Source organism: Symphalangus syndactylus, chromosome 9 (genome assembly GCF_028878055.3).
Source record: "Symphalangus syndactylus isolate Jambi chromosome 9, NHGRI_mSymSyn1-v2.1_pri, whole genome shotgun sequence".
In the NCBI taxonomy this organism is placed as follows: Eukaryota; Metazoa; Chordata; class Mammalia; order Primates; family Hylobatidae; genus Symphalangus; species Symphalangus syndactylus.
In genome coordinates, this window is record NC_072431.2 from 90,310,141 (window position 1) to 90,332,268 (window position 22,128).

At 43.4% G+C, this 22,128-nt stretch overlaps 1 protein-coding gene across 4 annotated transcripts in view; it reads right to left on the bottom strand.

The window, feature by feature from the left end:
* Nucleotides 1-22,128, bottom strand: part of SUGCT (succinyl-CoA:glutarate-CoA transferase) — a 769,733-nt gene that overhangs the window by 638,673 nt on the left and 108,932 nt on the right. For all 4 annotated transcript variants that reach the window (XM_055293359.2, XM_055293357.2, XM_055293358.2 and 1 more), the window contains exon 7: nt 18,998-19,089. In XM_055293359.2, the coding sequence (XP_055149334.1) occupies nt 18,998-19,089 (92 nt within the window). The remainder of the gene's footprint in view (nt 1-18,997; nt 19,090-22,128) is intronic.

Sequence of the window (22,128 nt, forward strand, 5' to 3'; positions counted from 1 at the left end):
AATAAGACATAATCCTTCCACAACGAAATACTTTCTATGAAAAAAGAAACTTATCTCAAATAGGGGAGTCCCTTTCCCCCAAAAGACATTTCTTGAAAAATCAGGATTCATTGTGTATGTGTGTATGTGTGTGTGAAATCTTTCACTAGCACTCTGTTTTAGAAAAGAGGTTTTAGAGGAATTTGAAGATGTTGCTTTCCAATATAAATTTCACAGACAACTCTTCTTTTGCCTTTCCTTCCATTTAGGGGTCAAATATAAGAAAAACAAAGTAGAACCACCTAGTGATATAACCTTTATGAAATAACAAATGAAATATTATATGAGCTTCAATAACAAATATCCGTAGTGTTAATGTCAGTCACTGGGATTGAGTCTATAAATCCAGTTCTAGTTGAACTAACTAAACTGAGCAGTCAATTCAGTCAACCAACAAATAAGTTGTGTAAAGGTAGAAAAACATGCTTGTTTATTTTCTCTATATTTATTTCCAGGTTCCCTGAACTAACTAAGAATCTAGTTATTTTAAAACATGTAGGCCAGGTGCAGTGGCTCATGCCTGTAATCCCAGCACTTTTGGAGGCCGAGGCAGGCAGATCATCTGAGGTCAGGAGTTCAAGACCAGCCTGGCCAACATGGCAAAACCCTCTGTCTACTGAAAATAGAAAAATTAGCCGTGCGTGGTGGCTCTGTCCAGCCACCAGGAGGCGGAGGTTGCAGTGAGCCGAGGTGGAGCCACTGCACTCCAGCCTGGGCAACAGAGTGAGGCTCCGCCTCAAAAAAAAAAAAAGGTAAATATATTTACACATTCGATCAAACAATATGTGAATGCTGATTATGTTCCAGGCATTGTTCTAGATTTGGGGGGTACAGTACAGCCAGTCCCTGCCTTCATAAAGCTTACATCTTAAAGGTAGATAAAGTAACTAATAAGAATGAAATATAATTTCACGCATGAAGATGGCTGCTATGAAGAAAACTAAAGGAGGATAAGGAGCTGGAGAGTAACTGGAAACATTGTGAGGGTGGTTGGACAACCTAAAAGGGATGTCACCTTTCAGGACTGAATCTCCAATTAGTAGTACACTAAATCAAATATTCCATTTATTGACCACATACTCTTATTTAGGGATGTTAATAGGTACCATCTTCACAACAACCATGAGAAATAGGTATGTTATCCCCATTTCACAGATGAAAAAAGGGAGGTTCACAGTAGTTTGTCTAAATAGCTTATCTAAATTTGCATAGATAATAAATGGCAGAGCCTGCATTCAAATGCTATGTAACTCCAAACCCCATGTTCTTTGCACTATATTACACAATTGCTGATAAAAATCAAAATGGCCTCATTATTTCCAAAGTTATATTTCCACAGTTACAATATTCATCAGCTTTAATAAGTTTTAGCCTTGCATGGTGGCTCGCACCTGTAATCCCAGCACTTCAGGAGGCTGAGGTGGGGATCACTTGAGCCCAGGGGTTCAAGACCGCTCTGGGCAACATAATAGGTCCCTGTCTCTATAAAAACTGAAAAACATTAGCTAGGCCTGGTGGCATGTACGTATAGTCCCAGCTAGTTAGGAGGCTGAGGTGGGAGGATCCTTTGAGCCCAGGAGTTCGAGGCTGCAGTGAGCCATGACTGCACCACTGCACTCCAGCCTGGGTGACACAGCAAGACCCTGTTTCAAAAAATAAAATAAGTTTTAATAAACCAAATTCCTATTATATACCATATTCCTGAGAGTCATTAGAAAATAAAAAGAATGGCAAGTTATTAATATTAATTCTTAAAATGCAGTACTTTCAGGATGACTATCATTTCTGAAATAGTTGTATGTGGAAATTCTTAGTAAAATTTGTTCTGTTTCACAAAATATCTTACATTGTTTCAAAGGTACCCCAAACATTTATCACAATAAAAAACAGAGTTTTTTGGGCCAGGCACAGTGGCGCATGCCTGTAATCCCAGCACTGTGGAAGGCTGAGGCAGGCAGATCACTTGAGCCCAGGAGTTAGAGACCAGCCTAGGTAACATGGTGAAACTCCTAGCTAACAAAAAATTAGCCAGGCATGATGGTGCATGCCTATATCCCAGCTACCTGGGAGGCTGAGGTGGGAGGATCACTTCAGCTCAGGAGGTCGACGCTGCAGTGACTGTGCCACTGTACTCCAATCTGGGCAACAGAATGAGACCCTGTCTCAAAAAATCTTAAGTTTTTTTATCTTGAAATCTTTATATGATCTATAGAACTATAATTTTAACAAATAAAATGTTAAGTACATCGTTTCATTCATAAAGATAGAATATTGAAAATCTCTTCAGTTTTCTGGTGGCAAACAAACACATTAAGGCAGAATTCTACCAACACATTTTTTTCTCAAAAACATCTCTACTTATTTGTTTTTTTGTTTTTTTTTTCCTAGGTCATACAAATTGGTCCTATTAACAACCAAAGAAAGGAGAACAAACTTATGTTACGGACTTGAAAGGATAAAGCCAAGCAAAAGATTGAAGTGCTGCCTGTGTGGACAGCACCTCACTGCTCCTTCCTTACCAAGACAATACTGAGGGGAAGAAAGGCCAGTTGACTGAATCTAAATTATGCTACCAAAAATCTCTAAGGGGGGAAAATACAATGAAATAATAAATTAACACTGGGAAAAGTCAACAAAAATACCCTTAAGGAAGAAAGTCTCAGGCCCAGAACCAAGACCAAAGGTGCTGCCAGGATTTGCCACGTACCTTCATGTGGGAGTGGGACGCATTCTTGGCTGGGTGGAGGATGCCTAGCATAGGGAATTGGCTGGGGTCTTGGGAAGAGGGCTGACCCCTGAACCCTGTAAGGACAGCACTCAGCCCCGCAAGGCTTGGCCTCCTATGGTACGTTCTCTTCAACCTCATCCCACTTCTATGCCTTATCTCAGTCAACTGCAATTGAGGGAATTATTGTTGCAGTACAGAATTTAAGTGTTATGGAACTTGACTAGAGTTAGGTTATGCAAAGTAAGTAAAAGTACCTGACAGCACTTACTAAGTAGAAGTATTTATGTATAAAGGTGAAGTAAACTTTGACTAAGTACAAGTAGTTAATTAGCAGCAATTGGGAAGTGAAGAGAGGGAAGATGGAAGGAACGAACGTTCGAATGCTAATCATTTCTCAGAGCATGAAATCAATACATGATGGAACATGTAGGTAATAGTTAAAGAAGCATGAAATGAGGCAGGACGCAGTGGCTCACACCTGTAATCCCAGCACTTTCAGAGGCCGGGGAGGATGGATCACAAGGTCAGGAGTTCGAGACCAGCCTGGTCAAGATGGTGAAACCCCCATCTCCACTAAAACAAAAATTAGCTAGGCGCAGTGGCAGGGGCCTGTAATCCCAGCTACTCGGGAGGCTGAGACAGGAGAATCGCTTGAACCTGGGGGGACAGAGGTTGCAGTGAGCTGAGATCGCACCACTGCACTCCAGCCTGGGCAACAGAGTGAGACCCCGTCTCAAAAAAAAAAAAAAAAAAAAAAAGAAGCATGAAATGACTCCAACGTCTTAAGGGTTTTCATAATCTCTCGACCTCCACAGGATCTTTTGGTAATGATTACTTTTGTAAAGAAGAAACAGCCAAATTGGAGCAATACCCTCTATTTCACTTCAATTAATTGTTCCTCTGTTAAATTCAATTAAATTGTATCCTTATTTGCTTCAAATTAGCAAAAATGTTATTATTTCATCCTTATAAAATAATTTATGTTTGTCATATGCTATGAATATGCCAACGTATAAGCATAAACAGATGTCAAGATTGATGCTTACCAACTATTAACACTAGGAATTTCTGACTGATGAGATGAGGATAATTTGTGGCTTTCTTCTCCATTATTTTTGACATTGTTTCAGTTTTATAATAAATATGTATTATATATAAGAATAATTACTTAAAAAAAAAAGACAAGATCTTGCTCTGTTGCCCAGGCTGGAGGGCAGTAGCACTATCTCTGTTCACTGCAACCTCCATCTCCTGGGCTCAAGCAATCCTCCTACCTTAGCCTCCAGAGTAGCTGGGACTACAGGCAGGCACCTCCACGCCCCGCTAATTTTTTGTATTTTTTTGTAGTCATGGGGTTTCGCCATGTTGCCCAGGCTGGTCTCGAACTCCTGAGCTCAAGCAATCCTCCTGCCTCAACCTTCCAAAATGCCAGGATTACAGGCATGAGCCGCCATGTCTGGCCCAAGAATAATTACCTTTAAAAGCCATTAAGGCTTTCTTTCTTTCTTTCCCTCTCTGGCCCAGGCTACAATCTACTCGGCTTACTGCTGCCCGCGCTGCAGACTGCCTGGGACTGCCGGCGCGCGCGACCGCTGCCTGCCTTTTCTCCTTTGGATGCAGGCACGCGTTCGCCATCTTGGCCACGCTGGTCGCCACCTCCTGACGCCGAGTGCTCTGCCCGCCTCAGCCTCCCGAGGTACTGGGACTACAGACGGAGTCTCGCTCACCCAGTGCTCGGTGTTGCCCGGGCTGGAGTGCGGTGGCGTGGTCTGGCCTCGCAGCAGCCTCTACCCCCCGGCCGCCTGCCTTGGCCTGCCAGGGTGCTGGGATTGCAGCCCCTGCCCGGCCGCCGCCCCATCTGGAAAGTGGGGAGCGCCTCTGCCCGGCCGCCCCGTCTGGGAGGTGAGGAGCACCTCTGCCTGGCCGCCCCGTCTGGGAAGTGAGGAGCGCCTCTGCCCAGCCGCCCCGTCTGGGAAGTGAGGAGCGCCTCTGCCCGGCCACCCACCGTCTGGAAAGTGAGGAGCGCCTCTGCCCGGCCACCCACCGTCTGGAAAGTGAGGAGCGCCTCTGCCCGGCCACCCACCGTCTGGGAAGTGAGGAGCGCCTCTGCCCGGCCACCCACCGTCTGGGAAGTGAGGGGCGCCTCTGCCCGGCCACCCACCGTCTGGGAAGTGAGGGGCGCCTCTGCCCGGCCACCCACCGTCTGGGAAGTGAGGGGCGCCTCTGCCCGGCCACCCACCGTCTGGGAAGTGAGGGGCGCCTCTGCCCGGCCACCCACCGTCTGGGAAGTGAGGGGCGCCTCTGCCCGGCCACCCACCGTCTGGGAAGTGAGGGGCGCCTCTGCCCGGCCACCCACCGTCTGGGAAGTGAGGGGCGCCTCTGCCCGGCCACCCACCGTCTGGGAAGTGAGGAGCGCCTCTGCCCGGCCACCCACCGTCTGGGAAGTGAGGAGCGCCTCTGCCCGGCCACCCACCGTCTGGGAAGTGAGGAGCGCCTCTGCCCGGCCACCCACCGTCTGGGAAGTGAGGAGCGCCTCTGCCCGGCCACCCATCGTCTGGGAAGTGAGGAGCGCCTCTGCCCGGCCACCCATCGTCTGGGAAGTGAGGAGCGCCTCTGCCCGGCCGCCCCGTCTGGGAAGTGAGGAGCGCCTCTGCCCGGCCGCCCCGTCTGGGAAGTGAGGAGCGCCTCTGCCCGGCCTCCCATCGTCTGGGAGGTGAGGAGCGCCTCTGCCCGGCCGCCCCGTCCGGGAGGAAGTGAGGAGCGCCTCTGCCCGGCCGCCCCGTCTGGGAAGTGAGGAGCGCCTCTGCCCGGGCGCCCCGTCCGGGAAGAAGTGAGGAGTGCCTCTGCCCGGCCGCCCCGTCCGGGAAGAAGTGAGGAGCGCCTCTGCCCGGCCACCCATCGTCTGGGAAGTGAGGAGCGCCTCTGCCCGGCCACCCATCGTCTGGGAAGTGAGGGGCGCCTCTGCCCGACCACCCATCGTCTGGGAAGTGAGGAGCGCCTCTGCCCGGCCACCTATCGTCTGGGAAGAAGTGAGGAGCGTCTCTGCCTGGCCGCCCCGTCTGGGAAGTGAGGAGCGCCTCTGCCCGGCCGCCCCATGTCTGGGTAGAAGTGAGGAGCTCCTCTGCCTGGCCGCTCGGTCTGGGAGGTCTACCAAGGAGGCCAGAAGCAATGTGGGGGCTGGACGTGGTGGCTCACGCCTGTGGTCCCGGCACTCTGGGGGGCGAGGCGGGTTGATCACTTCGGGCTAGGAGTTCGAGACCAGTCTGGCCAACTTGGCGAAACATGAAGAATACAACAGACAAACCAACCAACCAACTCAGTGACAACAAAACAGGTCTACCCTGGAGTCATACTCTAATTTTTTCTATTTTCCTCCCTTTCTGATCCTTTATCCCACTTTCTTTTTCTTCCTCTTCCTTCTCCCTCTTCTTTGTCAAATAGAGGATTGAGTTATTATCACTGATCCATATAAAGTCCCTCTCTCATTTATTTTAACTCCCACCCCCATTTCTATTCCCCGACTTCCCATGTGCAACCTTCCTAATATGTTTGATACGCATCTTTTTGTTTGTATGTATTTTTAGAAAATGTTTATTGTTTTTGTATGCAAAAAATTAATAAAAAGCCATTAAGCCAGGCGCAGTGGCTCACACCTATAATCCCGGCACTTTGGGAGGCCAAGGCAGGCTGATCATCTGAGGTGAGGAGTTCGAGACCAGCCTAGCCAACATAGTGAACTCCCATCTCTACTAAAAATACAAAAATTATCCGGGCATGGTGGTGCACGCCTGTAGTCCCAGCTACTCAGGAGGTTAAGGCAGGAGAATCTCATGAACCCAGGAGGCAGAGGTTGCGGTGAGCCAAGATTGCGCCACTGCACTCCAGACTAGGCGACAAAGTGATACTCTGCCACACACACACATAAAAAGTCAACTAAAATAAAGTACAAATAAAACTAGCAGTTAAGTTATTCCACCATTAACTCTGACTCTAACTCAGACTGTAATCAAAGGTCAGATATAGTTAAGCAGTGTCATGTTAGAAAGGTGCATGAATTAAGAAAAACTTCATTACTTAACCTAGACTATTTAACCTCTTTTGTTAGTGAACTAATACTTATAATGGTTAAGATTAAAATCAAGGAAATATGTTATCCTAAGTCATAAAATAGAAAACATATTTTATGTGTAAGAACCCACAATTCCTGTAATATTTATTAAGTGTGAAGTTCTTTCCTAGGCACTGAAGATGTAGAAATACATGACATATTTCTTGTGGAATATATTATATAGTTTTATATTATATATATTATATACTTTATTATATTATAATATATGTAATATTTATATATAATATATTCTATATATTATTTTATATATAGCTTTTTGGTGTTTTTTTTTTTTTAGACAAGGTCACACTCAGTTGTCCAGGCTGGAGTGCAGTGGCAAGATCATGGCTCACTGCAGCCTCTATCTCCTGGGCTCAAGTAATCCTCCCACCTCAGCTAACTGAGTAGCTGGGACTGCAGGTTCATGCCACAACACCTGGCAAATTTTTTAAATTTTTACTAGAGACAGGGCCTTCCTATGTTGGCCAGACTGATCTCAAACTCCTGGGCTCAAGCAATCCTCCCGCCTTGGCCACCCAGAGTGCTAGGATTACAGGCATAAGCCATCATGTCCAGCCCAGGGAACATATATTTTAACCCATAGCAAATACAGTTGAATTTTTAAGAAAGAGTGAGAGAGACAGACAGAGAGAGAGAGAGACAGACAGAGAGACAGAGAGAGAGAATGTGTGTGTGTGTGTGTGTGTGTGTTGGAAAGAGCCACATCTCTACTTGTTTATTTGCATAGATATTTCTAACTTAAAACAGGTTTTTATCCTCAAACATTGCTGACAGGAGTATAAAATGGTTCAATCTTATAAAATACAAATACCTATCAAAAATACAAATGAACTAATCTGTTGACACCACAGCCTCCGTCTAGGGATTTTTCCTACAGATATAATTGTACATGTGGGGCCAGATGCAGTGGCTCATGCCTGAAGCCAAGATCTCACCACTGCACTCCAGCCTGGGCAACAGAGCGAGACTCCATCTCAAAAAAAAATAACAATAATAATTGTACATGTAGAAAATTATATAGGTGCAAGGATGTTCCCTATAGTGTTACAATATTAGTAAAATAATGGAAAGAGACTAAATGCCCAGCAAGAGGAGGTTAAATAAACTATGGTACATCCACAGGTACAGACACAATAAAAGCAAGTGCATTGATATAGATAATCTCTAGGAAATATGATTTAAAATAAAATACAGTGCAAAACATTCAGTTTAGGTAACCCTAAAAGTAAGAATCAAAACTATAGGCCAGGCATGGTGGCTCATGCCCGTAATCCCAGCACTTTGGGAAGCTCAGATGGGCAGATCACCTGAGGTCAAGAGTTTGAGACCAGCCTGACTAACACGGAGAAACCCTGTCTCTGCTAAAAATACAGAATTAGCCAGGCATGGTAGCGCATGCCTGTAATCCCAGCTACTTGGGAGGCTGAGGCAGGAGAATCACTTGAACCCAGGAGGCAGAGGTTATGGTGAGCCAAGTTCACGCCACTGCACTCCAGCCTGGGCAACAAGAGTGAAACTCCGTCTCAAAAAAAAAAAACACACACACACACACACAAGAATCAAAACTATAAACCTTCTAGAAGAAAATCTTCAAAACTAAGGGTAAGCAAAGATTTCTTAAAGAGGACATAAAACACACTAACCATAAAGAAAATAAATTAACTAATTTGACTTAAATAAAACTTAAAACTACTTATCAAAAGACAGCATTATGATAATAAAATGGCAAGCCACAGGCTGTGAGAAAATATCAGCAATGTATACATCTCACAAATACTTGTATTTAGGATATACAAAGAAATCCTTTAAAATCACTGAGGAAAAAAGTAACACTCCAATAAAAACAATGGAAAGGCCAGAACCTATAGTTCACATAGATATCTAAATGACTACTAAGCATAAAAAAACACATCTTAACTCATCAGGGAATTGCAAATTCAAATCACAATGAGATGCTACTACATACTCACCAAAATGACTAAAATTTAAAAGACTGGCCGGGCACAGTGACTCACACCTGTAATCCCAGGACTTTGGGAGGTCCAGGCGGGTGGATCTCTTGAGGTTAGGAGTTCAAGACCAGCCTGGCCAACATGGTGAAACCCTGTCCCTACTAAAAATACAAAAAAATTAGCTGGTCATGGTGGTGGGTGCCTGTGATCCCAGCTACTCGGGAGGCTAAGGCAGGAGAATTGCTTGAAACCAGGAGGCGGAGGTTGCCATGAGCTCAGATCATGGCACTGCATTCCAGCCTGGGCAACAGAGCAAGACTCTGTCTCACAAAAAAAAAAAAAAAGGCTTGCATTATCAAGAGTTGGTGCAGATAATTAAAACTCTCAAACATTGCTACTAGAGTATAATCTGGTAACATTCTGAAAAACCAGCAGCTTACTAAAGCTAAATATACATCTACCCTGTGACCGTTATTTTTTCACTTGTAGATATATACCAAGAGAAATTAATATGCATGTCAAACAAAAGGCATTCAAAAGAGAGTTCAGTTTTATTCACAAAAGGCAAAAACTAAAAACAACTCAAACGTTGATCAATAGCAATGTGAATACTTTGTAGTATATTCATAAAATGTAATCCAATATACACAGTAAAAACACACCACTGATACACACAAAATTGAACGAACATTACAAGCTTTCAATTATGCAAGCATGGTGGCTCACGTCTGTAATCTCAGCACTTTAGGAGGCTGAGGTGGGCGGATTGCTGGAGACCAGGAGTTCAAGACAAGCCTGGCCAACATGGCAAAACCTCGTCTCTACCAAAAATACAAAAAAAATAGCCAGGCATGGTGGCGCGTGCCTGTAATCCCAGCTACTCAGGAGGCTGAGGCACGAGAATCGCTTGAACCTTGGAAGCAGAAGTTGCAGTACGCCGAGATCACGCCATTGTACTCCAGTCTGGGCAACAGAGTGAGACTCCATCTCAAAAAAAAAAAAAAAAAAAAAAAAAGCCTTCAATTAAACAAAAAAGTCAGGCATAAATCAGAACATACTAGGCCGGGCGAGGTGGCTCACATCTGTAATCCCAGCACTTTGGGAGACCAAGGCAAACAGATCACTTGAGCCCAGGAGTTCAAGATCACCCTGGTCAACATGGTGAAACCCAGTCTCCACCAAAAATACAAAAATCAGCCAGGTGTCATGGCAAGCACCTGTAATCCCAGCTACTCAGGAGGCTGAGGCACAAGAATCACTTGAACCCTGGAGACGGAAGTTGCAGTGAGCCAAGGTTGCACCACTACACTCCATCCTGGATGACAAAGCAAGACGCCATCTCAAAGAAAAAAAAAAAAAAGAACATGCTATATGGTTCTACTTATAGAAGTTAAACTAGCATATAGTATTAGAAGTCAAAAATAGAGGTTATCTCTGGAGGAGGTAGTATTGCTTGGGAATAGAAAAAGAAACTTTCCAGAGTGATGGAAATATGCTGTATCTTAAACTGAGTAGTGTCTATCCAGGTGTATATATTTAAAAAAAAAAAATCATCGAACCAAGCCTGGGCATCATGGAGAGACCCCATCTCTACAAAAACTACAAAAATTAGCTGAGCGTGATGGCATGTGCTTGTAGTTCCAGCTATTCAGGAGGCTGACATAGGAGGATCGATTCAGCCCAGACTGCAGTGAGCCGTAATCGCACCACTGCACTCCAGCCTGGGCAACAGAGAAAGACTTGTAATGTTTGTAATGCAAAGAAATGATAAATGCTTGAGGTGATGGATACCCCATTTATCCTGATATGATTATTATATACTGTATGCCTCTATCAAAAAATCTTACATACCCCATAAATACGTATCTACTATGCTGGGCGCAGTCGCTCATGCCTGTAATCCCAGCACTTTGGGAGGCCAAGGCAGGCAGATCACGAGGTCAGGAGATCGAGACCATCTGGCTAACATGGTGAAACCCCATCCCTACTAAAAATACAAAAAATTAGCCAGGCGTGGTGGTGGGCGCCTGTAGTCCCAGCTACTCCGGAGGCTGAGACAGGAGAATGGCGTGAACCCGGGAGGCGGGGCTTGCAGTGAGCCAAGATCGTGCTGCTGCACTCCAGCCTGGGTGACAGAGCAAGACTCCGTCTCAAAAAAAAGAAAAAAAAAAATATATATATATATATACATACACATATGTCTACTATGTACCTATAAAATTTTAAAATAAAAAAAAAGTTCATGGCCAGGTGTGGTGGCTCACACCTGTAATCCTAGCACTTTGGGAAGCCAAGGCAGGCGGATCACTTGAGGTTAGGAGTTTGAAACCAGCCTGGCCAACATGGTGAAACCCCATCTCTACTAAAAATACAAAAAAAAATTAGCCGGGCGTGGTGGCAGGTGCCTGTAATGACAGCTACTTGGGAGGCTGAGGCAGGAGAATTGCTTGAATCTGGGAGGCGAAGGTTGCAGTGAGCCGAGATCATGCCACTGCACTCCAGCCTGAGTAACAGAGCAAGACCTTGTCTCAACAACAACAGCAAAAAAAGTTTAAAGAGGAAGACTATTTTGCTTGGTTTTGAATAGAATATCTCTGGAAAGATACAAAAAAGAACTGGCAACATGGATTTCATCTGAGGAAGAGAGTAAGGTGGGATGGGCACAGAGGAAAGGAAATTTATATTGTGGACTGTGAGACACTCAAGGAAAAAGACCCAGTTTATGTCCCAACGTAATCATACAGAGGACCTTCCTACTCTCTCTCTCTCAAAAGTGTCCTGGTTTGTATGATGAATTATATGGTCCGCCTACTTATATATCTTATGGATTTAGTATTATGTGAATGTATTACCTCTTCAAAAAATAAATAAAATATAAACTAAGCATAATACAGTGACTTTTGACAGCAATGTAAGAGCAATTTCTCCTTGTGTAATTTTGTGTTTTCTTAGTTTTTAAAAGACGAGATAAATATCTAAGGAGCAATGCTTGTAAACTTGATTTAATCCATCCTGCACACTTGGGCCAAACTAATCTTATGAAGCACAGCTTTCATCATATCACTCCCCTTCTGAAACATCTTCTGAACTTCACTTTGAGCAAACAACCTTCCAACTTCTTTACTTGACCTTGAAGACTTGCCAAAGTAGGCCTAAAGCAACCTTCCCCTTATGTTCTGAAACCTTAACTCTCAGCGCCTCTGTGACTGGCCTATTGTTTTCCCTAAGTCTGCCTGATTCCTTCCTGCTTCTCTGTATTTGTTTTCCACTGTGTGATCTCCCCTGGGAATGTCTAGGAATGTCTTAATCCATCCACATTCTATCTATCTTTCCAGGCACCATGCAACTCAAGTCCCACCGCTTCCTTAAAGTTACCCTGAACCACATTTATACTTTGTATATTTCTTTAATTTTGTTTTGTTTTGAGACAGAGTCTCACTCAGTCACCCAGGCTGGAGTGTAGTGGTGCGATCTGGGCTCACAGCAACCTCCGCCTCCCAAGTTCAAGTGATTCTCTTGCCTCAGCCTCCCAAGTACCTGGGATTACAGGCACCTGCCACCACACCCGGCTAACTTTCGTATTTTTAGTAGAGACAGGGCTTCACCATGTTGGCTAGGCTGGTCTCGAACTTCTAACCTGAAGCGATCCACCCGCCTCAGCCTCCCAAAGCAGTGGAATTACAGGCATGAGCCACCGCATTCAGCCTATATATTACATCATCACGTTGCAATAAAAACTTCTCTCCAACAGATTCAGTGTAAGCCATAAATAGATTCTGAAGATGTTATTAAGTTTTTTTAAATTGTGAGGAGCATTTATTGTACTTGAAACTAGGACAAAGAGTTGAATAAGAGGTTATCCATACCATGGAAGTTCTCATAGAAACATCTAACAACTGCCACCATATCACCTTGCCCTCATATATCTGCCACTCTCAGCTGCTTGCAAAGAACTGCCTTCATTGTCAACATCACATATATACACATACACACACACAAACACACACAGACAAACACACACTCCCAAGCCAAAAGCCTCAAGGATCATCCAACTCATAAGTTTTCCAATGTTGTTAATCCTCAAGAAAAAAATTAAAGATGCTTTATCTTCCAATCTGATGTATTATCTGCAACATAACATACCACCTAATTTTATTCAGTTTTCTGTTATTTTTATTTTCTAATTTTTCCATGCATATACATCTAATCTAGGGAAGGAAATAATTCCTTACAGAGTAACTTATTATGGTACCTAATACAACACTACACATATGGTCAATACGTCTTTGTTCATTTGATTGCTCAGTATAATTCTTCTTGATGTTTAAGTGTGCCAAGATTTACAGTTGAATTATTACTCAGAACACATATCATATATGTCTGAGTCATTTACTTTCCAGAATCTCTCATACTTTGATTTCATTCCCAATCTCTTCATATTCTGTATGCATTAAAAAAAAAGATGATAGATAAACAGATGATAGAGAGAGAGAGAGAGAGAGAGGGATGCAGGCATGGTTGCATATGCCTTTGGTCCCAGCTACTCAGGAGGCTGAGTGGGGAGGATCACCTGAGCCCAGGGATGTTGAGGCTGCCGTGAGCCATGATTACATCAGCCTGGGCAACAGAGTGAGACCTTGTCTCAAAAAAAAAAAAATATATATATATATATATGTCACATAGCACAATACCAGATATTCATTTACTCATTTACTCAATGTAATTGTTTACTAAGGGTCTGTTCTATGCATAAAGTAGTGACCAAATCAAGGACCACAGTCTTTCCTATGAGGCTTACATCTTACTGAGGCCCATTTTAGGCAGTCAGTGAACAGAGAGCAGTGAATTAGAGCCAGAACCCCAAACTCTTTATTTGAGTGCTCTCCCACTCTTTCAAATGGTCTATTTACTACATCGTAACATGTATCAAGCAGCATACAGAAGCAAGATGCAAATACAACAGAAATCAGGATCATTCTGCAGGTATCATGGGGAGTGGAAAGAGTACAGGCTACAGAAGTAAAGAAAACCTGGGTTCAAAGTTGGGCTTTAGTACTTTACATATCAAGTTATGTAAGCCTCTAAGCTTCAGTTATAGAATTTATCAATACGAGGCCGGGCACGGTGGCTCACACCTGTAATCCCAGCACTTTAGGAGGCTGAAGTGGGCGAATCGCTTGAGGTCAGGAGTTCCAGACCACTCAACATGGCAAAACCCCGTATCTACTAAAAATACAAAAAAAAATTAACTAGGTGTGGTGGCACATGCCTATAATCCCAGCTACTGGGGAGGCTAAGGCAGGAGAATCACTTGAAACCGGGAGGCGGAGGCTGCAGTGAGCCGAGATCGTGCCACTGCACTCCAGCCTGGGCAACGAGAGTGAGACTCAATCTCAAAAAAAAAAAAAGAAAAGAAAAAAAAAGAGTTTATCAAAACATACCTGGAAGTATCAATGTAAGGATCAAAATACATACGTAAAATGTCTATCATCTGTCTAGCATAGTGTAGGAATTCAAAATAGATTCTCTCTTTGTCCATAATCAAATATAATCTAATCTGACAACACCACAGCATACGTAAAAGGCTGGATTTTAGATTTAGTAAAGGTCAACAGTAATTAGTTTACCCAAAATCACATAATAAAGACTGCTTTTTTTTTTTGAGACAGAGTCTTAGTCTGTCGCCAGGCTGGAGTGCAGTGGCGTGATCTCAGCTCACTGCAACCTCCGCATCCTGGGTTCAAGCGATTCTCCTGCCTCAGCCTCCTAAGTATCTGGGACTACAGATGCACGCCACCACGCCCAGCTAATTTCTATATTTTTAGTAGAGATGGGGTTTCAGCATGTTGGCCAGGATGGTCTCAATCTCCTGACCTCGTGATCTGCCTGCCTCAGCCTCCCAAAGTGCTGGGACTACAGGTATGAGCCACTGTGCCTGGCCATAAAAACTTCTTTCATAAAATTTTCCCTACAGTATACTTTTTTTTTTTTTTTTTTGAGGCAGAGTCTCTCTTTGACACCCAGGCTGGAGTGCAGTGGTGCAATCTTGGGCCACTGTAACCTCCACCTCCTGGGTTCAACCAATTCTCTTGCTTCAGCCTCCCGGGTGGCTGGGATTACATGCACGTGTCACAATGCCCGGCTAATTTTTGTATTTTTAGTAGAGACAGGGTTTCACCATGTTGGCCAAGCTGGTCTTGAACTCCTGACCTTAAGTGATCCGCCTGCCTCAGCCTCCCAAAGTGCTAGGATTACAGGCATGAGCCACCATGCCCAGTCCCTATACTACACATTTAGATATGCCCCCTTTTGGATAAAAATGACATTATTATAACATTATAGGGAAAAAACATGCATTTTGAATTTTTTCATTATAATACTAGTCTATATCTTTGGAATATCACTCAATTTCAAGAGAGAAATATATGAGACTATCACTAAAAATATATTTGCATATAATACTGTATTTTCTCATCAAACTATTAAGTAATGTAATAAATCCACAAGCAATAAGTTCAGCCACTGTTCCTTACCTCCCCAACCACATTTGGCCCCACTTCTTTATTAGCTCACAATAATCCAGTGACATTGCCCTTCTTTTGGCTCTTCAAAACTACCAGACTCTCCAGCATCTAGATGACACGCAATACCATGCATTACTCTCTAATGCTAATCGGCTAATGCTTAACAGGATCCCACTCTAAATATATGGCCCTCAGAGATGCCTTCCCTGACCAACAATCCTGATAAACTTGGGCTCCACCGTGTAGGGTGATGTGGAGAAGCTCCTAATGTCAGAGAAGCCTGGGTTCCAATCACTCATCTAACAACATGGAGTTATGCTACAGCACAGATACATGGCTGTGCAGTTACAGAAAAGTTCATACACAATGGATATAATTGGCAACAGTGTGTGTGCATTGGCTGGTTAAAAATATTAGCCAAGGCTTTCAGAAGTGCTTTCCTGTACAATCTCTGCTGAGAGGCTTAGGGAATTGTTAATATATTGCTGATAAGATATCAGCATACTTATCAGCATACTCCCAGCATGGCCTGATTCTTCTGATTCTTTTTTTTTTTTTTTTTTGGAGACGGAGTTTCGCTGTTGTCACCCAGGCTGGAGTGCAATGGCGCAATCTCGGCTCACTGCAACCTCCACCTCCCGGGTTCAAGTGATTCTTCTGCCTCAGCCTCCTGAGTAGCTGGGATTACAGGAATGCAACACCACATCCGGCTAATTTTGTATTTTTAGTACAGACAGGGTTTCTCCATGTTGATCAGGCTGGTCTCGAACTCCCAACCTCAGGTGATCCACCCGCCTCGGCCTCCCAAAGTGCTGGGATTACAGGCATGAGCCACTGTGCCCGGCTGGCCTGATTCTTTTCAATCAGCTTTTATCTTTAGTTGTCAAACCACACTTTATGGAGATCTTTAGAAGTATAACAATGGCCTGAGGCACACTGTTATTTATATATGTTCATAGCACCCTGTACTCTTCTTTGGAGTTCTTTTTATTTGCACGTAATAAATATTTTCTGCTAATGTTTGTTTTCCCCACTTAACAGCTACAGGAAGATAAGGACTGTGCCTGTCCTGTTGCCTGCTTAATCTCCAATGCCAACCACCATTCCCAATGTACAGTAGGAAACAGATGCGGTAACTACTTACTAGGTTGATGTGTAACTTAATTAAGGAATGAAAGATGTGTCCATGTGAAAGAAATACAGTATGAGAGTTAAGTTTACTTAATGTAATACATGGAAAGTATATAAAGCAATGTTTGGCACATACCAAGCACTCAATAAATGTTATTTTCTCACCTAGAACAAAAATCACCTGGGTAACACAAGAGATAAAAGCTGTTATTGACTGAGAAATTACAAGGTTGAGCATATACTGTGTGGTTATCCCTGTTAGACTACAGTGCAATGTACTAAGGGAACTACAGTAATCCCCCATCCCAACAGTTTTTCATTTAATTCATTTTACCATTTGAATATACAAATTTTTAAATCCCAGATCTTTTCACATATTCCTAACTGAGTTCAACACCCTTAAATAAAACCATTCACAATAAACTATGTCTTGGCCATATGAGAGTCTATGGAATTGAGCAATGAGAGAAATGTCCACGCTCTATTCTCTCAATGGATGGAAAGAAAACTGGTGCTCTTGAATATTTTAAGGAAAGGCCAGCAGGGTACAGCGGCTCATGCCTGTAATCCCATCACTTTAGGAGGCCAAGATGGCGTGAGTCCAGGAGTTCAAGACAAGCCTGGGCAACATAATGGGACACCATCTCTACAAAAAATTCAAAAATTAGTCAGGTTTGGTGCCACGCACCTGTAGTCCAATCTATGTGGGAGGCTGAGGTTGGAGAATCTATTGACCCAGGAGGCTGCAGTGTGCCACGGAGGCTGCACTCCAGCCTGGAGACCCTGTCTCAAAGAAAACAAAACAGACTGGGTGTGGTGCCTCACGCCTGTAATCCCAGCACTGGGATTGGATCATAAGGTAAGGAGTTCAAGACCAGCCTGGTCAAGATGGTGAAACCACGTCTCTACTAAAAATACAAAAATTAGCTGGTCACGGTAGCTGGCACCTGTAATCCCAGCTACTCCGGAGGCTGAGGCAGGAGAATCCTTTGAACTTAGGAGGCAGAGGCTGCAGTGAGCTGAGATCATGCCACTGCACTCTAGCCTGGGTGACAGAGCAAGACTCTGTCTTAAAAAAAAAAAAAACAAAAGCAAAGGCCACACACATTTTTTTCTTTTTTTTTTTTTTTTTTGTTTTTCGAGACGGAGTCTCGCTCTCTCACCCAGGCTGGAGGGCAGTGGCACGATCTCGGCTCACTGCAAGCTCTGCCTCCCAGGTTCACGCCATTCTTCTGCCTCAGCCTCCGGAGTAGCTGGGACTACAGGCGCCTGCCACCACGCCCCGCTAATTTTTTGTATTTTCAGTAGAGACGGGGTTTCACCGTGTTAGCCAGGATGGTCTCGATCTCCTGACCTCGTGATCCGCCCACCTCAGCCTCCCAAAGTGCTGGGATTACAGGCATGAGCCACCGCACCCGGCCAACACATTTGTGTTGTGAAAATGAAACGAAGATGAAAATACAGTAACTTTATATTTCAAGAAATTAAAACCCCAACAGTTGCTTTGAAATTAATAAAAAGCAAATCTCATCATGAGAAAATAGAGGCAAAGGGAAATAATTAATTAATAAGTAAAATTAAATAAAAGGAAGACTGCAAAAGACTTGAGGTCACTCTGCCTTAGTTTATTCCAACACTACAGCAAGCAATATTTCCTGAAGAATTAACTAGAAGAAGTGATTTGGGGAATGAACACCCACTGAAACAAGTTTTTTAAGGCCATCAATCTAGTTTGTTTTGAAATGGGTGTGTTTTAGCATTGTTATCTACTAAGCTTTCACACTTTTTTTCACTTTGTTTAACATCATTCATATTGCTTTCCCCAAGAGTCTTTTTTTAAATCTAACCAACCATATTTTGGCCATCCAAATACTTGTTAGAACTTCCCAACCCACTATCAATGGAGAAGAATTGTTATAAAATCAAATAATTATTTCACTGTCAGAATCTAAGGCACATGACAAATCAGATACATTTAAACCTGAGGGAGGCTTTAAGCAACAAATTTTCAAATACATAACTACCTATAATGTTCCAGAAGGAAAAAGAGACCCTCTGCTATGTATACATGGCAGATGAAGGCACTCTAGTAGAAATGGACATCCATAGTCTAGTCTAGTCAACTGTTTTATGTCAAAGAAGGAATATTCCTAAATCACACAAAGGTGCCTATATTAAGCTTGAATAACATAATAAATGTGGAAAGCGTGTTCACCATCTGATCTATGGCTTCTTGCTAAAAACACTGCTCTTTTCCATGTGGCCAAATTGATGTTTAGCCTCAATACATTTGTAATGAACACTTCCCGTTTTACTTTCATAAGCATTCACTTTCCCTGGTTTCTTTCTAAAATTACTAATTTCAATGGCAAAAACAGCAATTACTTTTGCCCCAACCTAACAACTCATTTAATCCTATGGGTTACTGCAGAGTAAAATCCTTTTGGAATATGTAAGGGAAGAAATTATGAATATTTTAAGGAAGGATACCTACCTCAGGCCCTGTGATGTGCATCAGACCAGAAACAGCCGAGGCAACAGCATCATAACCAGCTCGCTGAGAAATTGGACCTGTCTGACCATACCCTAAAACAACAAAAATAAACATATTCAGCACTACACAGAGTGTGCTAAAACCACTGTACAATATAGTGTGTTAGAAACATTTGTATCCAGAAATCCTCAGCATTTTGAGACTATTAGATCTATACCATTCCTTGAAGAAGGCAGTAAGAATTCATTATAGTGCTCGACCCCGGCTATTCATTTCTTTTTTGAGATGGAGTCTCGTTCCCGTCGAGCAGGGTGGAGTGTAGTGGTTTGATCTCCGCTCACTGCAACCTCCACCTCCCAGGTTCAAGTGATTCTCCTTCCTCAGCCTCCCGAGTAGCTAGGATAATAGGCGCGCCACCACGCCCAGCTAATTTTTGTATTTTCAGTAAAGACAAGGTTTCCCCATGTTGGCCAGGCTGGTCTCCTGACGTGAAGTGATCCACCTGCCTCAGCCTGCCAAAATGCTAGGATTACAGGCGTGAGCCACCGCGCCTGGCCTACCCTGGCTATTCTTTTTTTTTTTGAGACGGAGTCTCGCTCTGTCGCCCAGGCTGGAGTGCAGTGGCACGATCTCGGCTCACTGCAAGCTCCGCCTCCCGGGTTCACGCCATTCTCCTGCCTCAGCCTCTCCGAGTAGCTGGGACTACAGGCACCCGCCACCACGCCCGGCTAATTTTTTGTATTTTTAGTAGAGACAGGGTTTCACCGTGGTCTCGATCTCCTGACCTCGTGATCCGCCCGCCTCGGCCTCCCAAAGTGCTGGGATTACAAGCGTGAGCCACCGCGCCCGGCCATACCCTGGCTATTCTTAAAAAAAACTCAGGCCGGGTGCGGTGGCTCATGCCTGTAATCCTAGCACTTTGGGAGGCTGAGGTGGGCGGATCACTTGAGGTCACAAGTTCAAGACCAGCCTGGCCAACATGGTGAAACCCTATCTCTACTAAAAATACAAAAATTAGCCGGGTGTGGTGGTGCACGCCTGTAATCCCAGCTACTGGGAAGGCTGAGGCACAAGAATCGCTTGAACCAGGAGGCAGAGGTTGCATTGAGCTGAGATTGCACCACTGCACTCCAGCCTGGGCAACAGAGGGAGACTCCCTTTAAAAAAAAAAAGGAAATAATTCAAAACCAGGCCCACATTCTCACATGCAATAATCAATTAGAGTTGAGTATTGCCTCTCCCCTCTACATGGGGCATAAATCCTCTGATATGCCACAGGGTCCACCACTCTACTCCCATATGCCTCAGCCGGGTTTCACTTACTTCCCTGACTCCAACAAGTATTTTCTACCCTTGCTTTGTACGCAGTAATATACAAAGTTAAGCAAAACAATATCCCTGAGTTCTATTTATGTATTTTCTCAAGTAAGCAAAGAAAACCTAAATGATTTTAAGATTTGGACATAAATAAAACAATAACATCAACTAAGTGATTTTTAAGATTACAAAGAGAAGGTAGAGAAGGTGTCACATTTCTTTCTTTCTTTTTTTTCTTTTTTGCCATCAGCAAGAATCAACAGAACACAGGAAAGATTTCTCCTACTCCCCCCAGTCCTGGTGCTTATTGCTACATCATAAAGATTGTATCAGGCCAGGCGCGGTGGCTTACGCTTGTAACCCCAGCACTTTGGGAGGCTGAGGTGGGAGGATCACCTGAGGTCAAGAGTTCAAGACCAGCCTGGCCAACACAGTGAAACCCCGTCTCTACTAAAAACACAAAAATTAGCTGGGTGTGGTGGTGGGTGCCTGTAATCCCAGCTACTGGGGAGGCTGAGGCAGGAGAACTGCTTGAACCCGGGAGGCAGAAGTTACAGCGAGCCGAGATTGCACCACCACACTGCAGCCTGGGCAACAGAGCAAGACTCTGCCTCAAAAAATAATAACAAAAATAAAAATAAATAAAGGTCGTATCAGAGGCTACATAAATCTGTCTCCAAATCCTTCCTATCAAGCAGAGTGGCCCAATGAAGAGCTTTCCATACACATCAGCTACTTGCTGATATTCCCTGCATATGCTGCTTTAGGAAGGCCATGAAAGGGTTGCCTGCAAGCCTTGTTTCTCCAGCCACCTGGAAGACTCTCAACCTTTTGTAAAAGAGCACCCTCGTTATGTATGTTGCCACAGCGCTTATCACAATAGAAACACAATACCATTAGTTGTTAGATTTATTTTGTCTCCTCCCTACTAAAGTGTATACTCGAGAATGTTTTTCTGTTTGGTTTGCTGCTGTATCCCCAGCCTCTAGAACAGTGTTCAATAACATTTATTGAAGGAATGAATGAGTGCAAAAATATTTTATATAAAAATAATTTTTGGCCAGATGCGGTGACTCACGCCTATAATCCCAGCACTTTGAGAGATCAAAGCAGGCAGATCACTTGAGGTCGGGAGTTTGAAACCAGCCTGGCCAACATGGTGAAACCCCATCTCTACTAAAATTACAAAAATTAGCCAGGCGTGGTGGTGCATGCCCGTAGTCCAGCTACTTGGGAGGCTAAGACAGGAGAATCACTTGAACCCAGGAGGTGGAGGTTGCAGTAAGCCAAGTTCACGCCACTGCACTCCAGCCTGGGCAATCGAGTGACAGTCTGTCTCAAAAAATAAAAATAATAACAACAATACTAATTTTTTTCAAAAACAAATAATCTATAAAAAGTAAATAAATAAAGAAAACCACAAAAGTGAGTGATAATCACCAATTAATCTACCCAGATGCATTTGCCACCAGAAATGATCTTTGTCACAAATAACAGTATGTAAAACAAACTCCACAGATAAAATTATCACTTAATATTAAGGAATTAAAATAATTCAAGATTATAATTATTGATGATTAAAAAAGGTGTTAAAACATGTCTCTGCTTATGTTTTATCTTGGAAAATTTCAAATAAAAATAGATAGAATATATAATAAACCCATCAGTCAACTTCAATAATTATTCATGATCAATTTTATTTCCACTATGCCTATTTTTCAATTAGAACTATTACATGAAGAAAAAATAAAACCATTATCTTTTTTCTTTTTTTTTTCTTTTTTTTTCTTTTTTTTTTTTTTGAGACTGGATCT